Genomic DNA, 26028 nt, shown 5'->3' with positions numbered 1-26028 from the left:
AGTCTGTGGCCAGGAAGCTACCCATTAACCAACCGGGTTAAGCCTATCTAACCAAATATTCCAAACATTCACAAAGCATTCAATTCTAGGATGTTGTTGGAGTTGTTTAGAACCCCAGTTCTAAAGTGCAGGAGGAGTTAAGCCCTTGCAAGAACAAAAAAACAAGTTATTTGTTTTACTTTTAAGCTGGTCATAACATCAGTCCGCAGAATAATCATTTATATCTCATATGAAACTATTGTATGGGATACACAAAGAAAGCTGCCTGTTATAGGCTCAGTACATTAAAATGTCCTGAGTCTCGTCAATATTTTGTCAGTTTCTTGATGTAATAATTAACAAATAAAGTGAAGCTCTTTTAATTTCTCCAGGGCTGGATTTGTTAGAGGGTCAGTCGAGGCCAATTACCTGGGAGAACTTGCAAATTGTGGACAATGACAACATTAATGCTGTCTATCTGGTGGCTGTGGATGGACCTCTACATGGGCGCCTCAGTGTACGAGGTAAGGGGAGCTACTGTGTAGAGAGCTCTTTGTTAAACAGATTTAGAAACCTTTGTACTCTCCAGGTTGGGATTTGATTCCAAAAGCTCTACCACTCTGCAATTCTGTGAACGGGAAAGTTTTGTTTTAGGAGTTTTGTAGTCAGAATAAATTGGTCTCTTTGAGGTGTAATTATTCACCAAGAATCTTTGACCAAAACTTCATACAAACCTGTTACTGTTAAAGAGTGATAAAGATACTTCACTCTCACCTGAAAATATGTGATGTTCTAGCAACCTAATGATGTGTCCTTGTAAGCAATATCTGTTATGCAGCTATAATACATTTTAAAGTGTCTGTAGACTGTAAATGTGTGTAGATATACACATCCCATAGGCCTCTCTTAGAGGCACGGATCTCTGCTCCATGCACTATGCAGGGTGGGTTACCCCTGTGTCAGTGTCAGTACAAAGCAGAGATTTTAATGGTGAAAAACTGACCTCTAAACTCTCAGATGAGGTAAGGTACTGTATAGTACAGCTATTTAAATTATGACAACTATGAGTAGCATACAAAGAACATTTTGCAATAACCCCTGTTGTTGCCTTTTCTGAATTTTGGCAGTGACCTTGACCTTCAAGCATGTGTCGGGGTATCTGCATGACTGTTTTAGACTTGCTTGCCATCAGTTATGTCTGCAGTTTATGAAACATATGCAAGGTGGCTGCGTATGTTTACTAATCAGGTGTAAAACATGTTGTCAGTGGTCTGCCAGGGGCCTTTTGCAAGACATTTTTTGGATGACGTCTGTTGTTCCACATCAGTGCACACCGCAGCCATGCTTTGTTTGCAAAGCCCCTGAATGAAACAGATTGTTAAGACTTATGCCATTTGCACATGGGAAGATGCAAGATGTGCGCTTTTTTTTAGAACTGCGATGCTGAGAGACAAGGGGGTATTCTCATGTGGTTGATTGACAATGTTTCTTTTTTTTTTACTTGAAGTTACGTTTCTCGTTTTGACAGTAAAATATTGTTTAATACTGTCTGGAACATTTCGCCAACATGAGAAGAATACGTGATCTAAATTGTTCTATTATACAAAATACAGCCTGATGCAGAGTTTAAAGAAAGATGTACTGATACATTCATTTTAAGACATTATTTATTGTCAAAAATACTTTGGTTCAAGACAGGCTCTATTATTAAAATCCTTTAATGGTGAAATACAGAAAAATAACTGGCATTTTTTTAACTGACCATGGATATTCAATTCTTTGCTCAGAAAACATTTTTTAAGGATATGATAGCATTTAAATCATTTTAAAACTATTGTGTGAATATTTTCGATTTTGTTCAGCTGAACAAATTCTAACAAATACACACAGACAGAAGAATAAAAATAGAAAGAGAAATAAGGAAGAGAATCGCAAGGGAGGAGAAAGCTAGGAAAGCAGATTCTGTAAAAGAAAGATCAAACAAAAGATCTGTCCTAGTAGCCCCCCCTGTTTGCAGTAGTACAATGTACTAATTTGTAGTGATTTTTCATCTTAATGTGTTGTAAAGTTTACAAGCTCTTATCATTTTCCTGAGTAGGTGTCCTCAAGTCCTGCAAACAGCCTTCCACCCCAAATCATGTTTTACATTTAGTACGACCATCGTCAGTATGTTCTTGAATGCCAGATCCATTGGCACCACATTTCATTTAACTGCTCATTATGTTTTTAAAACTTGCTGGCATGTGACCGCATCAAAATATTTCACAGTTTTGGCTTCAAGGAGCTTTTCTCTTCAAAAGACACCTGTGTGCTTATATCCTGGACAGATGAGGCCTGGCTACAAACACACTCAAGAGAACTTCAGTCAGACTGGGAATTGATACTCAGGCCCTGTAATGTTGAGACTCCTATGTTATGCGACTCTCCACTAGATGGTCCAATGCCTTTAGCCAAATGGAAATCTGTTGTTCCCTCCATAAAATGTCCTCTGAGTTGGGTACCTGCACTAAGCATATTTTGGGCCTGATGCCCATAGCCACCTTTGGGCCCAATTACCAAGTTTTCCATGGACTTGTAACTGTTTCCCTTGGTAAAGTTACTAATTAGGTTTACTGTGAGACCATATATCTCTCAAGCTGTCTGATGACCTTAACCTTCTGTCTCCCTGGCACACAGTGGGGCCCACTCTCATATTGGGCTGAAATTCACTAGCTTGGGAAAGAGTCCATTACACCAATAGGGAGGACAGACTGGGGATAGTTACAGTAGCTGTTGCCTGTAGGCTACCACAAAACTTTTGTGTTTTGTTTCCAGCACAATTCAATTTCAAAAGCAAATGCCCACTACATACAAAGCAATCTAGTTAATGCAGGTTTGACTGAGAATACAAAAAGACAGGATGCCATTTTTGAAACAAATCTAACTGAGCAAATTCCATATTAATAAAACTGATATATAAAATGTTTTCTCTCATATCAAGAGCTTTGCTGCTGTGCAGTACGATGTCTTAATTGATGTGCTAATTTTAACATACCTTAATCTGTACATTTAACATCACACCAGTAAAAATGTGTTTTTGCAACAGAAATTATTTGAAAACTCCTCTTATATGAAAATTGCATTCAATTCAATAACTTTGTCATACAATTCTTGGAAGTCTGTTTATGAGAATACTGTATATTTCTTGGAATATTAAATTCTGTATGATCAGCCTAAAAAGAATGGCATAATGGACAGAAAATGTACAACACTCCTAATAATACCTAATGAATACATTTCTGTGGAGGCCTTATGCATTTCACCTTAGTATTTTTCTATTATGTCTTTTTATTTTTTCTATTTGTAACACAGTTAGCTCTAATGAAGAATGTCTAGTGTTTTCCAGCTTTTAACAAAATTAACATAACAAAATTCCATCCGTACATACAAAATTAAATAAAAAATGCAGAATTAAAAAGGTCTTCTATATGACATCATTGATTTCCTTAACACAGTATTGTCAATTACATTTTGTGCAAATCAGATTTATTCTTTCTGTATTTTTTGCAATTTTCTTTTCAGTGATTTGAACACAGAATTACTTCATTACTGTTCAAGCAATGTGAGTTTCCCCCTTTCACTGAAGTCTATGAAGCAGATGTGTTGACAGGAGTACACTGTTATGCTACCAAGACCTCTCAATCCTGATCCTGTATAGCTGCCTCTTCCCTTATCCATTCTAGCTGAGCACTTAATTACTTAGGTAAATTGGACCTTGATTGAAATATATGATCAATTATTTGAACCAATTGTTGAATACAGCCTTCAGTTTAATAAAATCTGTATTATGTGAAATCCTAGCAAAGAATTTAAAAGACAGAACCCCATTCAGTCTGTCCTCAGATTATTTAGAAAGTGTTGCTCCTCTACAGCTGTTTAGGCTGCCCTTAGAAAGTTATCACCCTCACTCAGACACAGGTGCAAGTCACTCTTAATGGAATAATAAAATGGTAACTCAATTCTGTATGGGCCCAGTGATTTATTTTCAGGGTGCCTTTACCTGAAATTACAGCAATATATAAATATAAAGATTGAAACAAGGAACTGATGATAATAATATTGAGCCAATTCAGAGACTTAAATCACGCTGCACAGAAGAGAAAGTAGTGAAAGAAAGAATAGTGTATACAACAGAAGTAAATAACTGTAATGTAATATAACAGAAGAGTATACTGTATGATATTGAGTGTCAGCAAGTGCAAGAGACAGGCAGAGAAGGTGAGTTCACACAACTGACAGCACCTTCAGATACAGCAGTGAACATTTTCATCTCATTCTGCAGACTGTTCCAGTCACTGGCACCAGCACATTGAAATGACTTGTGCCAGAAGCAGTGTTAATTTGTAGCTTTGTCCAATTATATAAATGCTGAAAAGGATGTAAGTTGGCTTTTTCAAGAAAAAAAAAAGTTAATTTAAACATTTCTATGAAAACGTCTGTAAGAGCTTGGCAGACATGAAATCCCAACATTGAAAGGACCAGGAAATAAGGAACTCTAATACAATTCATCATCCACTGCCAGGTTTTCAGTCCTTCTTCTCTCCTATCAGGAGGAAAAGGGTTCATGTTCAAGGTGCAGGACATCAGGGATGGTGTGGTGAAGTACCACCATTCAGACAGCGACACCACCAAAGACTATATCGTCTTCCGCATCTCTGATGGGCGCCACAGCCTGAGACACAAGTTCCCCATCAACATCCTCCCCAAGGATGACACGCCACCCTTCCTCATCAACAATGTGGCCTTCGAGGTGGAGGAGGGCGGCACCGTGCTGGTAGAAGAGTACATGCTGCTGGCCTCCGACCTCGACTCTAGTGACGACTACATCCTCTACCAACTCACCAGCCTGCCTATGGCAGGAGAGGTCATCAAGAAGCTTTCTCCCCATCAGTCAGGCCAGTACACTGTGCTTTCTAATGACAGTCTTTAGCAACACAGTTAAAGAAAAAATAACTTGGCTTGTTTTAACTTGGCTCAATGTAGGCATTTACTTGTCTGACACTTTTATTGGAAGTGTCTTACATTTATAAACTCATTCTGCTGGAGCAACATGTTCAAGTCTGACAGCAGTGCCCCTCCTGGGATTCAAGCCCACAACCAAAGACCCCCAATACACTGCAGTTTTTTCATTGCTGTGAACAGTGCCAAAGCCAGGAAGCTGTGACCTGTCTCATTTCCTTTTTTATACACCAATGCAGGAAATAGTTAGCTAATCTGTGCCTTTGCACAAGGAATGCGTAAAGAACCAGAGGGACACAATCTATTATTTTTAAACTTTTTTGATCAATTTGTGCAACAGGGGTGAAATGGTGAAAGCCTTTCCAAATTCAGTAGAAAAACAATTTTGGTACACTGAAAGCTTGGAAATATCCCTCATCGATACTGTAGGCTAAGAAACTTCATTTTGGAAGCATTTGGGATATATCTCAAAGATTCTGATGAATAGAAATAATGTTTGAGCAGAAATCTGGCCTATCTCCTGGAAAACATTTTTTCTTGACCGTAAAGTTTGTTTGTTTGTTTTTTACACACAGGTGTCCCAGTGAAGAGTTTTCTACAAAGAGACCTATTTCAGGGGTACATTTATTACCGACACCTGGGAGAGGAGGTTTTTGAGGACTCCTTTGAGTTCACTCTCTCTGACAGTCATCAGCCCCCCAATCTGTCCCACAAACATGTGAGTTATTTCTTTTTTTACTATGGAAAGGTAAATATTTCTCCTTCACAGAATTCCCAATTTTCTTGATCCAAATGTTATTTTTTCCTCAACGACAAGACTGTGGTGATTCACATCTCCCCAGTGAAGGACCAGCTGCCTGTAGAAGTCTCCGGAAGTGTGCGCGCAATAACAGTCAAGGAAACCGACATTGCCTACATCACCAAGAACCACCTGCACTTCAGGGACCTTGAGTCTCCTGACACCGACCTCATGTACTTGGTGACCAAGCCGTGCTTCTCTCCCACCACACCAGGGTATGCTGTGCTTCTTTACCAAGTCTTTTGGGAGTGCCAGTTATGTTTAAAGTTTGAAATTCTTACACAGCTGTGGAAAATAAAGTTAGTGTGCTTTTTGTGTGAGACCTTTTGGTCTGAGCTATATCATTTTGTACTTTTTAACACTGAAGGGATATATGGTACCTTATTTATCAAAGTCCTCCAATCAGTAGTGTGCACCCTTAAAGTGAAATATCATGGTAAAAGCAGATTAAAGTCTGGTAAAGCACAGATAAGTGCTATTGTAATGGTGAAATCTCCACAATTAGTTCCCTGGTATAGTATCTTCATTCCTTCGACGACTATGATCCTCATGACCTCAGAGAGGATAGAAAGGAGACCCCTCTGACCCTCACCTTCCTTTAACAAGCCACAAGGTAACACAAATTCAGAGCCAATTGGAAGAGAGTCACCGCATCACTACAAGACTGAAGCCAGAGAGGGTGCCGTGTTTGATTAGAGCCAAAAGAGCCCTGACCGATTATTGCTCTCCTAAGTCAGCTATGCTCAGCCAGTTGTGTACAACAGCCTGGCTAGCAACATGAACCAGACACAGACCCACAACACTTGGATTGGAGCACTCTGCCTAAATTCAGGAGACTGCCTTTGCCATTTGAGTTATTTGTGAGGCACAGAAGCACTCTTTACACAAAGAGTTGTGGGATCTGGAAAAGGCTTCCCAGCCACATGGTTGAAGCCCAAACTCCAGGCTTCTTCAAGAAACAGCTGGATATAATTTTCAGATTGATTTACATACCAAAGTACTACATTTGCAAGATGGGTCCAATGACCAAGTCTCATATGCAAACTATATTGTTTTAAAAATACTGTGGAAAATTTCCAGAAGGGCCTTTTATCAACTTTGAAAAAAGTAGGGTTTTGAATATATTCCATTTTGTTTCTTACACCATCATAGTAGAAGGAATGAGATCTGAATTGACTTTCTTTCATGTTGCAGGCTCCATGATGCAGGCAGACTGTTCTATACAGACAGCATGAACAAAATGAAGAAGGATTTGTCTGTTCCGGTGCTGAAGTCTTTCACTCAGGTACTGTCTACAAAAGATCGTTAGTATTCATTAGTAGTTATTTTTAGCTTATTGGGACATTTGAACATCAGTGATACCTCTCCACATTTAAAGAACAAGTAAAGGTTTATTCCATGCTGAACAGAGAAGAAAAGAAACAACAGCCTACACATGCTGACACAGCTACCTACTTGAACTACTTCTCTCCACGTTTATGCTATGATCATGCCAAGATCATGCTCCACATTTCCACTTACTGTCGAGTGGTAGCTAATATTTCTAAAGCAGGGTTTTCCCACTCCAGTGTCCTGGGGCTGAGCTTAACAGGTTTTTTAGCTCTCTTTAAATCATCAGCAGCTTAAAGCTGGATTAAATTGATCCAGTTAAACCATCATCATTCCAGTTTAACTTTTATTCGCAAATGTAACATGTCATGTCATTTGCCAAATCGCTTTATGCCATACGGTGTCGCAGGGAAGCCTGAGCCTACCTGGCAAGCAACGAGTGCGAGGCAGGGTACACCCTGGACAAGTGCAAGCTAATCATACATGGGGACAATCTGGAGGTCACGGTAACTGCCGAGGGGGAAAAGTGGCCCGGACACCAGGATAACTCCCTACTCTTATCGAGAAATGCCCGGGGATCTTTAATGACCACTGAGAGTCAGGACCTCAGTTTAACATCTCATCCGAAAGACTGCACCCACTAAGTATAGTCCCTGCAACTATATCAGGGCATTAGGACCCACACAGACCACAGGGTGGGCGCCCCCCACTTGTCCCACTAACACCACTTCCAGCAGCTACCATAGCTTCCCAGAAGATCTCCCATCCAGGTACTGACCAGGTGCAACCTTGCTTCAGTGTGTAGCCAGTTGAGAGCTACAGGGTGATGTGGCTGCTGACTGATGATTGGTGTTACATGACCAATTTAAAATTGAAAACATGGAAAACCTGCAGGACTGGGAATTTCCTTCAAGATTGAGAACTTATCCTCAATTGTACTTTCTTTTCATTTGATGGTAGGATGACCTGCTTCTTTAGAGCTTGATTCTGTCTGCTTTGCTCCTACTGTCCTGTCTCTAGCATGCAGTGAATCACCTGAAGGTGGGCTACATGCCTCCTCTGAGGGACATTGGCACTGAACCTATCCTCGTGCAGTTTGTCTTCTCTGTGAGTGATGAGCAGGGGGGCTCTCTGACAGGGCTCGTCTTCAACATCACAGTCACACCTGTGGACAACCAGGCACCTGAGGTAACCATAATCATAGTATTAACTCTGAATATATACTGTATGGTGCTTTTCATCCCAAGAGATGCAAGAGGGCACCCGCTTCACTCACTGCTAAAATGCAAAATCCGCCTGGCAGTGACGCATTACAGCAACAATGTGCAAGTAGCCCCACAACACAGAGAAGTCAGATAGTACTTCACCAACCGAATTAAAGGGACCCACAGGCATTAGGATAGTTAGTGAAAAGAAAAATAGTTTTAACACTACCACTCTAACAGTACCACAAGAAGAATGGTATGTCTTGCAGCAGTGTCTGTAGCCACCATACTTGGGAATTTTCTTGAAATTACTTGTTCAGAGGGAACAGTGCCACCTACAGTTTGACCCACACCACTTACAGCAGCAAACCTGCTTTCCTTAAGGTTTCCTATCCCAGCACTGCCCAGGCCCAGCCTTGCTTAGCTGCTGAGATCATGTCACAAGGTGGTAATACTGCTGATGGAGGGGGCGAGCCACATTTCTCCTACTCTCTACACATTGAAATTCTTGGCATTCAGCTGTGTGATACACTGCCAGCAGCTGCCTGCCAAATCCTCATATTGCATAGAACACAAGAGAATTCAAAGAGCAAGTAGAGGATTTCTGAAGAATATAGTGTAAGAAACATGTCCATATTGCTAGATATGTTTAATCTAAACTTAAATTTAACCTGCTATATAACTATTTTCCTTTTCATTATATAAAGTTCAAGGAAATGAAATAGGACACATTAAATTTAAATTAAATTAAGTTTAAGGACATTCCAGAAAACTAAGTATTCACAGATGAAGACACTTTGCAAAGTACTTAGGTGTGAACAAAAAGAACTAAAAATCTTTTCTAAAATGTGAAATAATCAAAGTTTAATGTTTTACTGAATTCAAGTGAGAGCAGTGCCTTCTTTCTTTTATCTTCTTTCTTTTAGTGACGATTTTTGGGCCTGCACTTAATTCTGATAACTTTACACAACAGATTTATCCCCACAACACAGAGAAGTGAGACCTCATGTCACCAGTAGAATTAAAGGGATCCATGGGTAATTGGCTTGCTACCCTTTTGGCACAACAGAAACGCCAGTGACCTCCAGATGCCTGTGAGTGTGCAGTGACATCAGTGAGTGATCTCTCTGACAGTGTGGGTGTGCCAGTGGACATGTCCTTGCTCTCCTGCAGAGGGACTGCAACCATAAATCCGAATTATTAGCAATATGTAATTCCAACTTGAGCATTTAAAAGAACTTGACTGTCAATTCCATTTTTTTGGAAAAAAAGGTCCAGTGCATATTATTCTTTTGTCATCCACTATGTTTTTTAATGCAAGGGGCTTGGTTTATCCGTTGGTTGTAACCTTTGACCTCTTCCACAAAAATGCAACAATGATTGCTCCAGCTGTGCTCTAGTGATGAATCTCTAGCTGATGTCTCCTCTTTAGAGCATGGACCACTGGTTCCCAGCTTTGGTCCTGCTGTGTCTCCTAGTTTTAACTCCAGCTGAGTTCTTACTCACAGGCTATTAAATTTATTTTGTCTGTTTGGAGCATGTTTGTTTTTAGAAATTTGATTTCAGCTCTTAAAAGGTCAAATGGGGTTCGTAATTTGTGTTAAATCTTTAAAAAAGTATTTTTACTTTCAGAGTTGCCCGAAATGTAATCAAATGGACTTTTGCAGAAGGAAAAAGTTCTCAGTTTGGATATGTCTCAAACAGCATCTTTCCCGCTTATGTCTGTTCATCATCATTATCATCAATCAACTAGTAACAGCTGTTTAAATGACGTGTAGTTGAGAATAGGCACCATATACAGTAAGGCTGTAAGATGAAGTTGCTGGAAACAGTACCCTTGAAGTTGGGTATTTTTGACACTCAGAACTGACAGAAGCAACAAGTTAAATAAAAATCTAAACAAGAAAGCATATCAATTAAGTCATAAATCAGTACTAGAGATTGAGAGCTCAGCTGGAACAAAAAGCAGCAGACATAGTGTTCCTCCAGGAGCAGGGCTGAGAACCACTGTCTTTGTGTCAGTAAAGAAGATTTTTTGTGGGATCAAACACACATTAAATGTCATAATTAAATGCAACACAGGGTCTCTAAGGACAAAAGTCTTGATCATGCTGTACTGCTGAAGTAAAGACTCCTGCTAGTCAGATATGCAGAGGGTTTTGGACTTCTGAAAATCATCATGTACAGTAAGTGGTATTCGTGATATGAAGTGAGACTGTCTCTTTCTAAATCTCTGGAACTGAAAGATGAAGACTGAAATTAGGAATGAATAAGACAGAATTAATAAAATGTGCAGCTCCCTCTTTAATGACTGTGAGAGAAACAGGGCTTCATCATGTCAGTGAATCCTGCTGACTCTGTTGCTCCTCATTTTGCTGTTTCTTAGAGCAAAGAATACATGACTGTAGTGTTAAATTCAAGATTTTCTAATTGTGCATACAGTATGCATCAATAACACAATGCAAGAAGGAGGCTTTATTTCTCTGGAATCTGAAAATGAACTTTAATAATGAATAATGTGCCTGAACGCTGTCCCTTTATTGCAGATATTCACCAATCGGATGAAGGTGGAGGAGGGTGCAGGCAGTTTCATCACCGAGGACGGCCTGCTGGTGACGGACGTGGACTCTCGGGACAGCGAGCTCAGGGTGCAGCTGAGAGCAGGGCCCTGGCACGGGCGGGTCGATCTGCAGGGGCGGACCTTGCTGGAGGGGGATTTCTTCACTCTGCAGGACCTGCGAAGCCTCCGACTCCAGTGAGAACGGCTCCTCCGAATTGCTGAGCAGCGGGGATCAGTGTTTGAGTTCCACAGATACACACACACACTCAGGAGCAAAGTTACCCTGCTGCAGAAGCCCAGAGCTCGAAACATGAAATACAGCACAGAGCCATTTTCCCACAAGCCCTTGAAGACACACAGTGGGAACCTTAATATTCTCATCTTGGGTTAGGGGCAGGAGTTGTTAACAAGGAGGTGCTTTGTATTGGATTATTCATTTACTGTCCATATTGAAGGTTCGATTTAGTATATAAAAACTGTGTGAGATTGTGTTAACAGAGCCATAAATTAAAGCATTGCACATGGATTGTACATAGGAATACACAATAATGCTACATTATACACTGTAATGCTACAGCATGCTTCCCTGCTTTTTGTGGCAGGTACCTTCATGATGACTCTGAAACACTTGAAGATAGGATAGGTTTCACTGTGACTGATGGCTTTAACTCTGCCAATGGGACTCTGGCAGTGCAGGTAAAGTTATAAAACACTAGCTGAAGTACTTGTTATAGTTGAGCAAGAATGTAGATTTGTCAGACAGTAACAAAGAATTCCTGTGAGAGATACAAATATTGTCACACTTTCATTGCTAGTATGTATAAGTGGAAGTTTCTTCCAATTTAGCCCGCTCAAAACGCTGTTCAAAAATATACAAAGCTAGTACTTAACACAGGATCGCTTTTAGTCAACCATTTTACATAGCTATAACTGGCCTTTTTCAGACATTTTGGTTTAGCAATCTGAACAATATGAGCAGGGCTCTGGGGACATTGTGACCAGCTCAAGGCAACAAACATTCATAGAAACCTGCTTGTAATAAGCCCTCCAAATTTTAAATGGTAAATTATTTTAGAGGTGACAAAATGTTCCAGACTCTTCAGGTGTCCTGTTGATTCTAATACAGAAACAGGTATTCTGCTGTTACTCTTACAGAATCAGATGTTTTATTCATGCTCTTATGGAATTGGATATCCTATTGTTCTTGTACAGAATCATGTAGATGCCCTTAACAAATTAGCTGTTCTGGTACTCTCACAGATCCTCCCTGTGAACGATGAGCCACCTGCGCTGCAAGCTGGACTGATGTCAGGGCTGGAATGTGCAGAAGGGGGCCGGGTGGTGATCACAGCAGAGTACCTGTATGCCACAGATGCTGACAGTGACGATAGCAGGCTCACCTACATGCTGGGTCGCACACCCACCCATGGCGTGGTGAAAAAGGGAGAAGTCACAGTGGACAAGTTCTCACAGCTAGATGTCCTGCAAGGCTTGATTTCCTATGTGCACACAGGTAGCTGTTAACCTTTCCATTCCTCTTGTTTTTCTTAGGTCACAGGACAGATCTTCTTTCAGACTCCCAGACATTCTGTTAATCATAGGCACCAGCTCTTGTGCATTCAAGCACCCACGATATGTGTGATCATGTTGTTGTTAAAGCAGGGTAAATCCATTTTACTTTGTTAGTGTGCAGCTGTGGGCTGCGTCTATGGGCCCAGGTGCAGGTGAAGAAGACAAGGCAGACGACAGGATCATATTGAGCAAACACTCCAGGGCAAATCCAGCAAACAAAGTTAAAAGGCAGGCGAGATCAGGAACCAGGAGAGCACTTAGAAAAAGTAATACTTTTGGATTTCCAAAAGTAAGTCCAAGGGAAAACATATCAAGTTCGTAGCCAGCAGTAGATGGTAGAATGCACAAGGAAATCCAGAGGCAAAGTCAAACTAAACAAAGTCAAGAACTGAAAGTAAACTAGAGCAAATAGAAAGAATGCCATGATTCTAAACAAAGCTCTAAGACTAAGCAAAGGAACAAACATGGATACTGATCTTCAATACACAGTGTTGAGTGAGGGAAGTGAATCTTAATTACTTGCAGGTGGGATTGATCTTCTACCATATCATGTAATTATGGTAACTGGTGAATTACCAGGTGTGGTAGTTGAGTTGCATTGGTTGCTGTGGTAACTCTAGAGTGAATCCAGATGGTCCGGTGTGAGTGAGTGTTACAGTTAGTTTTTGCTAATTTTGTTGGCTTTGCATGGTTTGGATAACAGGATGCCTTCATCTTGGATTAATTTACTACATTTCTTATGGAATGTTCTATCTTTATGGGTGCACTCAAGATTCACTCAAAGGTTCTTTTATTCACTATACAGTTTCGTTTACAAAATTGCCAAAGCAATCACTGCATTTGTAATTCAGTTTCATGTGTTCAGCCAGTGTATTGACTGCAGATCACAGTTTAACACCACAGAAGTCCCTTTTGCAGACAAAACCTCCCTTTACCAGATTTTGTCCGTTAAATCTGGACTCCACTGAAGTAATGGTTTACTGAATTGAAATATTGAAATTAAAGTATTCCAATTTGAACTCATTGGCTCACTTCAGTGTTAGCTTTAAAATTTAACATGTTTCAACTTAAAGTAATCAGATTTTGGTTTAACCAATATTTTACTTTTAGGAATCTACAAAATTGTATAACAATTTAGCATAATTGGATTTTAAGCACACCTTTAACTTACAAGACCGCCCAAGTTGATGTGATGTTTTAAAACTGTCTTCATAGTAATGGGCACCATCAGCCCCATGAATGTTTTTTATTGCTTTCATCAAGAAGTTTCTGATTCAATTTCAAAGGAAGTAGTGAAATTGCTGTTTCTATTCAGGTGGTGAGATCGGACCCAACTCGCGTTCAGACATCATCACCTTGATTGTGTCCGATGGAGAGGCAGGAACGCTGGACAGCTGCTGTCAGGAAGATGCCCGTCCTCCCCCAGTACCCTTGCATGGCTCACTTCCGGTCTATGATCTCAACATCACTGTCCTCCCCGTTAACAACCAGCCCCCTGCAATTGCTGTGGGTAAGTTTCTCTCAGCTGATCTCTCCAAAAGAGCGTTCAAGGTGGGGTGATGTAATTGGTGGAGTACCAGGAGAATCTGTACTAGAACCACTGTGGTTCCTAAGTTCTATAAATGATCTAGACTCCATTTTAGTTGGTGAAACAGTTATGTTTGCCAAAATAGGAGGATTAGCAAACCTTGTAGAAATTCACATTCAAAAAGCAAATACATTTAAAAAAATAAATAGTGATCCCCAAACCCTGATCCTGTTTTTCTGGTTTGTGCTCCAGTCAAGTTATTAATCAAAGTACAGATTTCAGGGTTTTTTGGGGGAAAATATTTGTAAATTTACTTTCAATTCTTAAAAGGGCAATTGAGATTTTTAATGGGTAGCAACCCTGTACCAATTTGAGTTTTAGAATTGCCTTTATTCATACTGTCTGAAATGCAACCAACTGGACCACTGCAGAAGGAAAAAACTCTTAGTGTGGAAAGGTCTCCCACTTCTGTCTGTTCATCATCATCTGATCGACTAGTAAGATCTACTTAGTTAGAACTAATGTTGCAAGTTGAGGAAGGCGGCATAAAGTCCTGTAAAATGAAGGTGTTTGTTAACACAGCCATTTTCAAGGATAATTTCTAATGCTCAGGAGTAATTGAAGAAACAAGGTAAATAAAAGACTAAACAAGCAAGCAGATCAATTAACTCATCTATTAGCACTTTAAAGCTCTGCTGGAATAGAAAATTAGAATTCCTTCAGGACCGCTGATGAGAACCATTGATGCAGAGGTGTCAGTTAACCTGGAAATGTATTTGAATAGTGGGAGGAAACAACTGCACCTGGAGAAAATATACAGAGGTATTTGTTTCATGTGCACACTGAAAGAAAGCTGATATAAAGTATTTGAGGATAATCTAAATAAGTGTATTTCAGATATGGAATATAGAAGGTGCCCCTATGATAAAAAAAGATGCTCCCAGCATGTGCATCCTGATGGATCTAGTATTTAATTATGTCTCCATTTCTGTTGTTCATTTTTTGCTTTGTACCTAATGTTTTGCCTTTGCAGTTGTTTTGCAGATACGGCTCTCATCTTAGTTGTTTTAAGCTAAGCTTTCAAGTAGCCTGGATCTTTTAGTTAATATTTTAACTAACAAAAATCCATACAAATGAAATGGTGGATGTTGATGATGGCAATTTGTACCACTCTAATGCACTGATTAAAATCTAATAATGTGATTTTATCATAATGCCATTTAACCATTTTCTCCAGTTTTCTGCCCCATTAATCCAGTAAAAATTTAAAGTAAGAAAATGTCCTGTTAGGGGCAACATGGTGGCACAGTGATTAGCATTGTTGCTTCCCTGAACTGGTGCCCATGGTTCAATGACTGGTGTGCAATATGTGAGGAGTTTGTACGGGGATGTTCTGCTCATCTGCATGTGGTATTTCTCCTGGTGCTCCAGTGTCCAACCCCAAATTCAACCTAAATACTAGTAGGTTAATTGACTTCTGGGAAAACTGTCCTTGGCTGGCGTGCGTGCGTGCGTGTGCGTACATGCACCCTGTGATGGAATGGCGTCCTACCCAAGTTCTATCCTGCCTTGAGCCTGTTGCCTGGTGGGATATGCTCTAGCTCCCCCTTGACCCTTTGTAAAAGGATAAAGAAGTTAGATAAAGAAGTTAGAAAATTGATGGATGACCGATTCATGTAATATATACTCTCAAAAGAAGTCTTAAAATATATGCAGCAGAAATAGGAAAACACCAGCTTTCACCAATAAGCTTAATCCCTTTCCCAGAGGAATTATCCTTGACCAAAAAAATAAAGCCCTGAACAACAGCCACAAAACAAAAGAACAAAAAATATCTGTGTTTTCAAATGAGTAGATGGGACCCCGGTTGCTATCCCGTCACTAACTAGGCAGAACTCCCCTTTATTCACTGGGCTCAATTCCCTTCAACGGGAGAGCCAGTTAAGCGTGCATTGTATTCTTATTATTGAGACAGGAAGGGATATGTCTCAGCTCAGAGAGATTTTGTGTTATATCAGCAGTAAAAAAAAAATCAAATGCAGTTATCAATGGAAAACAGATGGCTGTGAGCACTGGGGACACGGCTGCTACTGTGCTGGAGAAGCCCTGTCTCGGGTGAGCCCACAGCTGGGTGGGATTACACACAGGGAGTGCCAGAGCTAAGAGGCAGAGGCCAGGACACCCACTGAAGAAAAAGAGCCTTATTATGAAGAAAAAAACTAACAATGCCCAGGAGCTCTCCTTAACAATGCACTAATTTGTTTTCAAAGTGTGCTTTCTACCACAGTTTGAGCAAAATGTAATCTTCTAATTAATTTGCATTGAATAAAGACAGTCGTAAGAGTATTTACTGAAAGCAAAATAAGTAGTGGGGGGAAAACAATCTGGTTCCTTTTCACGGATGGTTAGTTTATCTCTTCTCCCCCAGATTGACGGTCATTAATTTTTCTCCTTGTTGAGGAGCTTGAACCACCCCAACCCCATTAGTGCCATATTCTCCATTCATTATTTATCAGCGCAGTAAATGGGAGCAGATGCCAATGAGCATGGACATGATGGCTTTATCAGCACCCAGGTGGCAGCAGCCTGGCCCCCTGCCAGGAGGTGCTGAGCTGGGAGAGAGCTCCGAGCCGAGCAGGGGAGAGGGGCTGAATGTCCTGGCCTGGCACCGAAGCTCACAACAAGGGAGATCTGACAGGGTATCTGTCTCCCTAACACTCAGGGGAAGCCGAGAGTTACGATCACCGCTTCCACTTCCCAGTCCACACTTAGTGAAGAGCTGAGCCTTATCAGCCAGTTCTTGAATGAACTTCAAGGTATTCAGTTGCCTTTAATGCAGATTCATTATTTACCCTTCCTGGCTCTGTCTTCTACTTATTCAGCACAGGACTTCTGCAGTGATACATTTTCCCATGAGTTTAAAATCTCAAAATCAGATTACATTTCAAATTAGATTCTTAGTATTCAGAATTGTTCATGTTTTAGGTAGCTTATCTAAGGGTACAGGAGAATACAGTACTGTACGTACTGTACTACTTTTGGAAAAAAAAATCAGAGTGTTTTTAAGTTAATGTTTTTATTCGGCTGAATAAATTATCAATGACAAAGGCAGCCAGTTTTCTAAGTGTTAACTACATCAGCCTAAAACCCCTTACATATTATGGAGGGAAAGTACAGTAGGAAAACCTAGTTTTGGAGCACTCTGATAGATTTCTGTCTGTGACAGTCAGTGAAATGGAATAACCGATTGAGGTCATTTACACATCTCTCGTCCCATCTGCTGCTATACTGCCCATGGAAATGCCGTGTCCATCTCTAGAGCAGCACTATATGTCATCCATACTGCCACTGAGATCGCCTGTCTCTTCCTTCCCTTCAGATAGGAATGTGTCTACATTTACCAACTCGTTCTGATCAATTTTTGTGTGGTCTGAAGAGTTTTAAGCTTAAAACATCACTGTTGTTAACAAATACATAGAGTGCTTTAAAAAGGTTCATTTTCTAGAGTGTCATGCACACACTCCAAGAAAGTCTTCAAGACAGTTATTAAATTATGAAGGGATCAGATTTGAGCTTTTTCCATTCTTTAACAGACAGAAATCTGAAGGGCTTATTTTGGCAGGGGGCATGTTTGTTGTGGAGGAGGGGTCTTCGGCCTGCCTTTCTCCAGAGGTCCTGAACGCCTCTGACCTGGACACTCCGTTCGAGGATCTGATTTTTCACCTGGAGGCTCCCCCTCGACACGGCTTCCTGGAGAACACTCTGCCCTCGCCAGGACATGAGAAGAGTAATGCAGGCCTCCGTGTGGGTAAGCACAACCGGCAGCCATTCCTGGTGAATGGCCAACTCACACGGTTACATGACAACAGCATTACTGAAACCGTTCCAGTGAAAGTGATCACAAGAGTCAGTAATCAACACAGTTATTGTTGAAGTTTACATTACTCCCTAAATAGCCTGGAAATAACAACATGTTTGTTAACTTGATGTTTTTGTGATAATGGTGATATTTTGTGTTTTTATTCCACATAATGACATGGTTGTTTTTTGTGTTTTTTTATGATGGCCATATCCGGTGATGTTTTCAGTTTCACAATTGCCCCTCTAAGGAACAAATGCGAGCCATTCAGATTAATCTGAGAATTTCACAGGGCCACAACCATAGAACATTTCTGGTACGATCCACTGTTTGTGACGGACACTCCCCAGTGAGGAGTTTAATTGAAAAATATGCGTCAAATACATAAAATATGCCAAATAAGTTCTGAAAAGTTTTTAGCTTCACCAATACTTATAAAATATTGTTTATTTTAACTTTCTAAGTAGAATACAGAACTTTAACAGATTAGTGTGGTTCTGAGATGCCAGTACTGCTACTGTATATGTTCATTAATGCTTTTTCTGTACTGCAACAATTTTGGGACTTTAGAATGACAGTAACCACAGTGAAAATGTGAAAATAAGTGGTTGAGTAAATGGCAGATTATTGGGTGTTTTGCTGCCAGACATAGACAAAGTAGAATAAGAAGGATGGACCACAAGTTGTTAAAAACCTGAATGAGGTTCACATGATCAGCACCAGTGGCTTTTTTGTCTGCTCCATATTTGTCCACTTAAAATTCTCTTCAAGAGTACCTGCAGGCCCTAAAGACTGCCCAGGGCTCTGGAAATAACCCCAGGCCTAAACTTTCCCCCATCCCTGATCCCTGAACCTAACTTTCTGTTGTAGCTCAATGACGTGTGTGACTGATGAGTGAGCATCTGTGTCCAGTCTCTTTCAGCTTGTGGCACCTGACGTCTGGCTACATCAACTACATTCAGGCCCAGCATCAAGGTGTCGAACCCACCGCCGACTACTTCATGGTGACTGTTAGTGACGGGGTGCACAGGTCCACATCCGTCCCTTTCTACATCATCATTAACCCCACCAACGACGAGGTCCCTAGCCTTCTTCTCAGGAACCTCACAGTGAGTAGCTGTCTCCACAGTGATTATTAATATTTAAAGTATTAATCTGGACCGTGTGCAAACTGCACTGAAATACAGCAATTCGATAAGTAGCTCTTAAAACATGTTCCTATTTCTCCTCCTGGGTGAATGGAACCCAATTTTATTTCCCAATGTCCTTGTGTTTGTATTAAAATAGCACAACTATTTTTGTTTTAATATTATTTTATTGATTTATCATGGTGCCTTTGTTGACAAATGTTTCAAAGTATGCCAATCTATTATACAAAAGTCTCTTATGATCCTCTGTTTTGATAAGGAAAGGAATAAAGATTAGTTTAGTCCCAACAGGTGTCAAAAAAACTGAAACGTGTTGAAACACATTTGATGATATAATGATACATTACAAAAATATATGCATTTATATATTCTGAGCACTTATGATATGTTTGACATATATACTAATACAAGTACTGTATGTCAACTATAATGAGTAAAGTTTTAAAATGTGTTTCTTCATCATTTGACCTGTGATTTAAAAGGATTTTTCAAATGCGCTGCATTCTGTTATCTTTTCACATCTGTTATATTAATATTGCATTCTGTATCAAGGCTGCTCTTCTTTCAAGGTACTGTAGCTTTCATTATATCCACTGTGCCGCTGGATTTCCTCTACTTTGTGGCACAGCAAGGCTGAGCAGTCAGACCCGTTTTTTTTACCTGATCCCTTTTCATTAAGGTTACAATATTGTTCTCTTCCTTCATTCTTAGTCATTGGTGCTCAGTGCTGGTCCTGGAGGGCTAGTGTGCCTGCAGGATTATTACAATTTTTTACTTTTTTTAATTGGGCTGAAGCTTTTACTCAGAGTCTCTTATATTTGCGTTAATCTATACAAGTGGTGATTTTACTGGAGCAGTTTGGCTGAATTGTCTGTCTCAAGAGTACAACCTGGGACAGTGTCTCACCTAGGATTTGAACCCACAACATGAACCACTACATACTGTAAGTCCATTATAGGCTTAATTAGACACATAATAACTTTGGGGCTTAAAGTAACATCCTGTAGAAAACTGCAAACCAAAAGGCATAGCAGCTCCTCCAGGAACAGGAGCAGCTACAGTACGTCTTCCCATCTTGATGAGACTGAACAAAGTTGACTCAAGGGGTGTTTTCCTGTGGTGCTCCTTCTAGGTGACAGAGGGAGGGATGAGTGAGCTGAGTCCGGCAGTCTTGGATGCTGTGGATTTAGATGCTCCCCCTGATACCCTGACCTTCTCCGTCCTCGTCCGTCCAGCCTACGGGACAATCCTGAATGGCATTTACGGGCTCCAGATGAGCCGCTATAAACAGATGGGCTCTGGCATGCTAGACCAGGATCTACTGATTCACTCTTTCACCTTACAGCAGCTCCGCCAAGGTCAGTCTGTGTTGGGCCAGTTCCTCGGATAAATAGCATGTTTCTATCTTGCATTGTGTTCTTGACAACGGTCTTACTTGACCTACAGTATGGAGAATCGAAAATCAGAACACAAGAAAAGCCACTTACTAGCTCAGTCAATTAGGCACATTTTCCTCTTAGCAGATTTTTAGTAAGCAAGCACTAGCAGCTTAATGATTTGAAGATCTCATCCAGCTATTTCTGAAGGATCCTGAAGTGGTGAAATGTAACTTGTTGCTCTTCTCTGAGCTGATTCCAGGACAGCAATGACCTTTATGCAGCATGGCAAGCAATACTCCGAATGGAGCCTAACAGATACGTTCATAGTCTCTGAATCCTGTTGCAAATGTAAATTATAACTATACATAGAAAGAGGAGTACACTAAGCTAGATCAGTTATTAGTCTCATCTTTGGTTTATCCTCTGAAGACACTTTTAAGTCTCTTTAGTCTTTTTACTTTAAGTTCACTATGTAATCTCATCAGCCTCAGAAATAAAACAGATTTCCCTTCTTTGCTCTTTCTGTCAGTAGAGTCCAGATATTTCCTCTACCAGATGTTGGAAACAAAGGTCACACAGTGCCTGTGGTGTTGAGCTGCTTTTCCTCAGGTCATTTGATCAGCTCTCTTCAAATTATTAGATAGCTTTGGACATTTAGGGTATTTCTGGAAATGTTAAAATTGTGCACAGATCTTGAGAGTCCTTTTTGACTTGAGACACTAGACATTACTTTACCCCTGTTATGTCAAGTGTATTGTAGTCTTTTGGTACAGTGTGGTGTGATTGGAATTTGTATTTGCTTTTCCATCAATTATCTAGCAGTTTTATCCAATACAAGCTCGCAGGAGCCTATCCTGGCAAGCAATGGACACAAGGCAGGATACACCCTGGATGGGACACCAGTCAATCGCAGGGCAGACACACTAGCCCCAGTTTTCCTGAAAAGCCAAGTAATCTACCAGTATGTCTATGGACAGTGGAAGGATACTGGAGCGCTCAGAGGAAACCTATGCAAACATGGAGAAAACATCCAGTACAAACTTCAAACTTGATACCTTAACAATTGAATCTGGGGCCTGAGTGTTGTGAGGCAGCAATGCTCACCACTGTATTGTGGCACTTTTGTTTTGCTTTATTATATTTGCAGGGTGGTTTTGCAGTTCTCTCCCTGTGCTTTGTGGAACTGTAGAGCTCGTGAATTGGGGGTTGAACAATGCAAGGATGAGAACCGGACAAGAGACGAATATTTTGTTTTTACAGCTTAACAGTCACATTTCTACCTTGCTTCATTCTCTCACTCTTCCTGATCTCTCCCTTCCTTAACCACATCATCCAGTATGACCTGTCAGAAAACAAGGACATCTATATTAACAAAAACCTATCTACAAACGGAATCAAATAATTCTTTATAATTTAAATACTGTATGCTTTAAACCACATAACTGAATAAAAGAACAGCAACACAGGATGCAAGATTACAATTGTATTTTCTCTGCCCTCATTCTTCTTGTTGATGCTTGACCTCAGTGATTTACAGTGGATTTCCCATGATTTCAGTTTAAGTGTTTTCAAATATGGTGTGGTATTAATTTTAGGTGCACCATATGTTGTTTTAACTGCCAGAACCATACAAATAAAACAATACCATCCCCTTATTCAGCAACTGCCATTTATAAATAATGACATGTTTGTTAATTTGATGTTTTTGTGATGCTGGTGATATTTTGTGATTTTGTTTTAGATTTTTGTTATGATGGCCATATCCAGTGATGTTCTCAGATAATGACATGTTTACATATACTGTAAGGAAATGTGATTTGTGAAGAGTGAGCTCAGACTTGGGCATTTCAGACCCCAAATCCACTTTTTTTCTTAGCTTTGAACTTTGGAGAATTCTCACAGAGTGGCAACTGTCTCTGCTCCTATCCCCACCCCCTGCCTCCCCTCTTTCTCTGCAGGAATGAAGATCGTCTACATGCACGATGACACAGAAACCCTCAAGGACAGCTTCGCCGTTCAGCTGACAGATGGCAAACACACAGTCCAAGGGACAGTGCATGTCCACATCATACCAGTCAACGATGAAAAGCCCAGGCTGTTGAAGTAAGCACGCCCTGGGACAAAATACCAAGCCAAAAATGTAAAGGGGAGATCTGAGAGGGGGGAGGGCTACATAACCTGTGTTGTGCACACGCAAGGAAAAGTCCTCTGACTGGGAATTTGTTGTATTTCAGTCAAATCTCCAGGTGCAGCTCTGCGCATTTCTGTTTTCCTTAGATCAGGAGTTTTGGGTCACCGCTTGGCAGTAGGCGTCGTGTAAGCTCCAGGAGAGCAGAAATGATGCGTGTTTTTGGCAGACACCGCTCGCCTGCTTCACTTCCTTGCGGATTGTGCTGACAAGGTGGACCTGCCTTTCAAGATGTAGGCTGAGGCAGCTTCTTCTCATGCGAAACAAACTGGCAGGGCTGTTGTCCTTGCTGTTTGGTTGTGCCATATCTACTTCAGCTATATCTACAGTACTCTAACAATAGTTAGCAGTTTGCTCTCAACGGGGTGGCAGTGGATTATATCAATTAAGTCATGGTTGGTGGATGGATGTTTTTCTTTTCTTTATGGAGTCATTTTAGTTCATTACACAGCTAAATTAAATGTCTCAGTGCAACAGTTCTGGTCTGTCCTTTGTACTCTTGGCAATACGTTAACTGGTTCTGTCTATAATGGAATCTGACAAACACATATTAATGTGTTATATGTATATATCACAGGCTAGAAGTCATTCATGGAGTTTAAAATTCTTATTCGCATGTTTTGGACTCTCAAACCCTAGTTTTCTCCACAGATATTACACTTATTGCTGACTTTGTTTATTTTAGTTTTTCATCCCCCACCATCCCATCTTCACCCTTGCAACAGCTCCTTGGCTCATTCCTCATTACAAAGTGGGGTTCCCTGTGTTAAATGGGGTTTGATAGAACTACTGAAGTAACGTTCATATTACATTAATTACATTCAAGATTTGTGCTGTATATTTTGTAATTATCTGTATATTAAGTATGAGTGTGAAGTCAGATTTAATTATTGTTTTAGAGCTAAAGTATGTTGTCTCTTTATGTGTTTGTTATTAAGATTGTGAAAACAGCTGGAATGGAAAAATCACACAACTATAATATAAATGCGACATTACATAAGTTATTAATATTGCATCCTTTCATTCTAAAATGTCCTCTTCTAGTTCAGCATAAAGCAGATGATTTGAGACAAACATTTCTGCAATGATTCTCCTGTATGGTTTTTCCCAATAACTTCTCAAATTCTTCAGTAGAAGCAAAGCTTTTCGCTGTCTAGAAATAGAGAAAGTCTATTAGTCAACATCTACTGTACAGTCAAATCCTGCCTTAAAAGTCCAGACTGGCTGCTAAGTAGATTGTAGTTGTCCAGGTATAATCCAGCTCAAACTATCTACCATCACAGGTATTCTGTAAGGTTAGCGAGCTGGGATAATATATCTATATTAGACCAAGTACAGTAGCAACCCAGTTACAGTATGCTACTGAGCATACAGTCAGCAAATTGAAAGGCTGAAAACTCAACCGATCTGTCTCACTGTAACAGATTGAAGCTAATGAGCAAGTGGGACAACAGGGAGGAGAGTGGTACTGGTTCTGTTTCAGTGTTTGGAGGAGCACAGTGCCACCAGAAAACAGAATTGTTGCTGGTGTGTTTATTAACAGGAATCTTGCTGTTATGGACTGTTAGCTCTGTTTATACTTTCTGCTCCAGGAATACAGGTCTTGAGGTGAACGCAGCAGAGAACAAGGTGATTTCCAGCGTGGTTCTGGAAGCCGAAGACAAGGACACCCCCAGCGACAGGCTCTACTATGTCCTGAATTCCTGCCCCAAGTTTGGTCAGCTGCAACTTAAGGTCAGGTCTTCCTCCTTAATCATTTTCCGTGTCCTTTGTTCCCTTGCTGGACACTTACAACAGATACAGTAGGTTGGTAATGCATGTCTTGGGTGAATTTTCAACACACTCTTTCTTGGCAGATTGAAGTTTGAATTCATTGCACATTAGTTGATTTTGGATTTGATTGAACTAAGTCACGTATTCCCTCCTTGCCTGTGGTGCTTCCAAGACAGAGCTGCATCCATATTCCGACAGATACTGCAGCCTGCTGTTTGCAGTGTGAAAACAAATCTCACTGGATGTGCTTGTTTTGTCTTCCTCTCTCATGTTCCTTCATAGGGCAAAGTTGTTTTGACTAACAGTCTGTTTTTACAGCTATATGAATAGTTTGTTATTACACCTTGAAGCAAAAAAAGCAAAAATTAGTATTTCCAAATTCTGAGAAATGGGCACTTGCCCCATTCTGTTGTCCAGATAGCAGGGGGTTGGGCTTTACTGCAGCCTGGCATGAATTTCACTCAGGAAGATGTGGAGATGAACCGCTTGTGGTACCTGCACACAACTATCCTGGGGGCCAAAGGTCATGACAGCTTCCGCTTCTACCTGACTGACCTGGACAATGAAAGCCCTGCCCACAGTGTCTTCATCTCTCTGCGGGACATTGACAAAGGTGGGGTGTGAGAGGTCTGGCATGTGGTGCTTTCTATCTTAGCCCCAGAAACTGTTTCCCCTTTGCAATTTCCATCCTTTAATATGGCCTGGAGGCTGAAGCCAAGCCATAATAATGTTAGTATTGTAGAGAATCCAGACCTGCTTAGATCAGTTAAGCATCTACAGTACTTCTAAACAAGAAATGTTAAGGTCACCATAGGTACAAACAATAGAGGACATTCACAGTTGAAACCGCAGCCAACACCATGATAACTGTCTGACCTCTGCCTGATCATTTGTGCTTTTCCACTTTCTGGTTCCTGTGCTCCATACGTGTCATTAATACTTCGTGTGGAGGTTTATTCATCTTTGATTCATTCATCTTTGAGTCAATACTTCACACAATTACAGGATATTGATTTCATGTTTATCTTAGCACAAACATAATGAACCACTTTACAATTTTATGAAGTTTTAGGAAGTCATAGTTTTTATCCATGTCACTTAGGCCAGTGATACACAATTCTTTTGTCTCACAATTCACAAAAAATATTGAGCTGCATCATGATGCAGTGGTTAGCATTGCTGCCTTGCAACACTGAAGCCCTGGGTTCAATTGCTGTGGCGCTACTTACTGTACATGGTAATATGTTCCCGCATTTTCATGGTGGTTTCCTCCAGGTGTTCTAGTTTCCTTCTGCAGTCCAAAGACATACTGATACTGTAGGGGTTTGTCTGTGCATACCCTTCAATGGACAGACATCCCATCCAGGGTGTAACCTGTCTTGTTTTACGCCCCTTGCTTGCTGGGATATGCTCTGGCTGTCCCACAACCTTGTGTTGGATAAAGAGTTTGGAAAACGGTTGGATGAATATATCAATACTTGTTCCTATAGCAAGTAACACGTAAAGTAACACCAAGATGCCACTTACAGTACACTCACAATTCCAGAACACCTTTTTTCAATTTCGCTGAACTGGACCACAATAAGTATGTGAACAGTGCAGCTTCAGACAGATCATGGTCTTATACCTGCTTGTTTAAAATGTAACTGTGCTGTTGCTAATTGACATAAATCACATAAAACTTTCCAACAATCTGATATTGTGTACTCAG

At 40.5% G+C, this 26028-nt stretch overlaps 1 protein-coding gene across 1 annotated transcript in view; it reads left to right on the top strand.

The window, feature by feature from the left end:
• The window catches only part of frem1b (Fras1 related extracellular matrix 1b), a 59267-nt gene that overhangs the window by 10546 nt on the left and 22693 nt on the right, over positions 1–26028 (top strand). Inside the window, exons 7-22 of the mRNA XM_088927206.1 lie at positions 372–503; positions 4569–4913; positions 5553–5695; positions 5795–5991; positions 6971–7061; positions 8126–8293; positions 10857–11065; positions 11473–11566; positions 12131–12383; positions 13758–13952; positions 17593–17778; positions 18742–18938; positions 20110–20335; positions 22315–22459; positions 24137–24278; positions 24735–24930. Coding sequence (XP_088783332.1) covers positions 372–503; positions 4569–4913; positions 5553–5695; positions 5795–5991; positions 6971–7061; positions 8126–8293; positions 10857–11065; positions 11473–11566; positions 12131–12383; positions 13758–13952; positions 17593–17778; positions 18742–18938; positions 20110–20335; positions 22315–22459; positions 24137–24278; positions 24735–24930 — 2919 coding nt within the window. The remainder of the gene's footprint in view (positions 1–371; positions 504–4568; positions 4914–5552; positions 5696–5794; positions 5992–6970; positions 7062–8125; positions 8294–10856; positions 11066–11472; positions 11567–12130; positions 12384–13757; positions 13953–17592; positions 17779–18741; positions 18939–20109; positions 20336–22314; positions 22460–24136; positions 24279–24734; positions 24931–26028) is intronic.

Source organism: Atractosteus spatula, chromosome 11 (assembly GCF_055471065.1).
Source record: "Atractosteus spatula isolate fAtrSpa1 chromosome 11, fAtrSpa1.hap1, whole genome shotgun sequence".
Classification (NCBI taxonomy): Eukaryota; Metazoa; Chordata; class Actinopteri; order Semionotiformes; family Lepisosteidae; genus Atractosteus; species Atractosteus spatula.
Note: the sequence above shows the minus strand (reverse complement) of the source record. Positions and strands in the feature narration are given on the sequence as shown.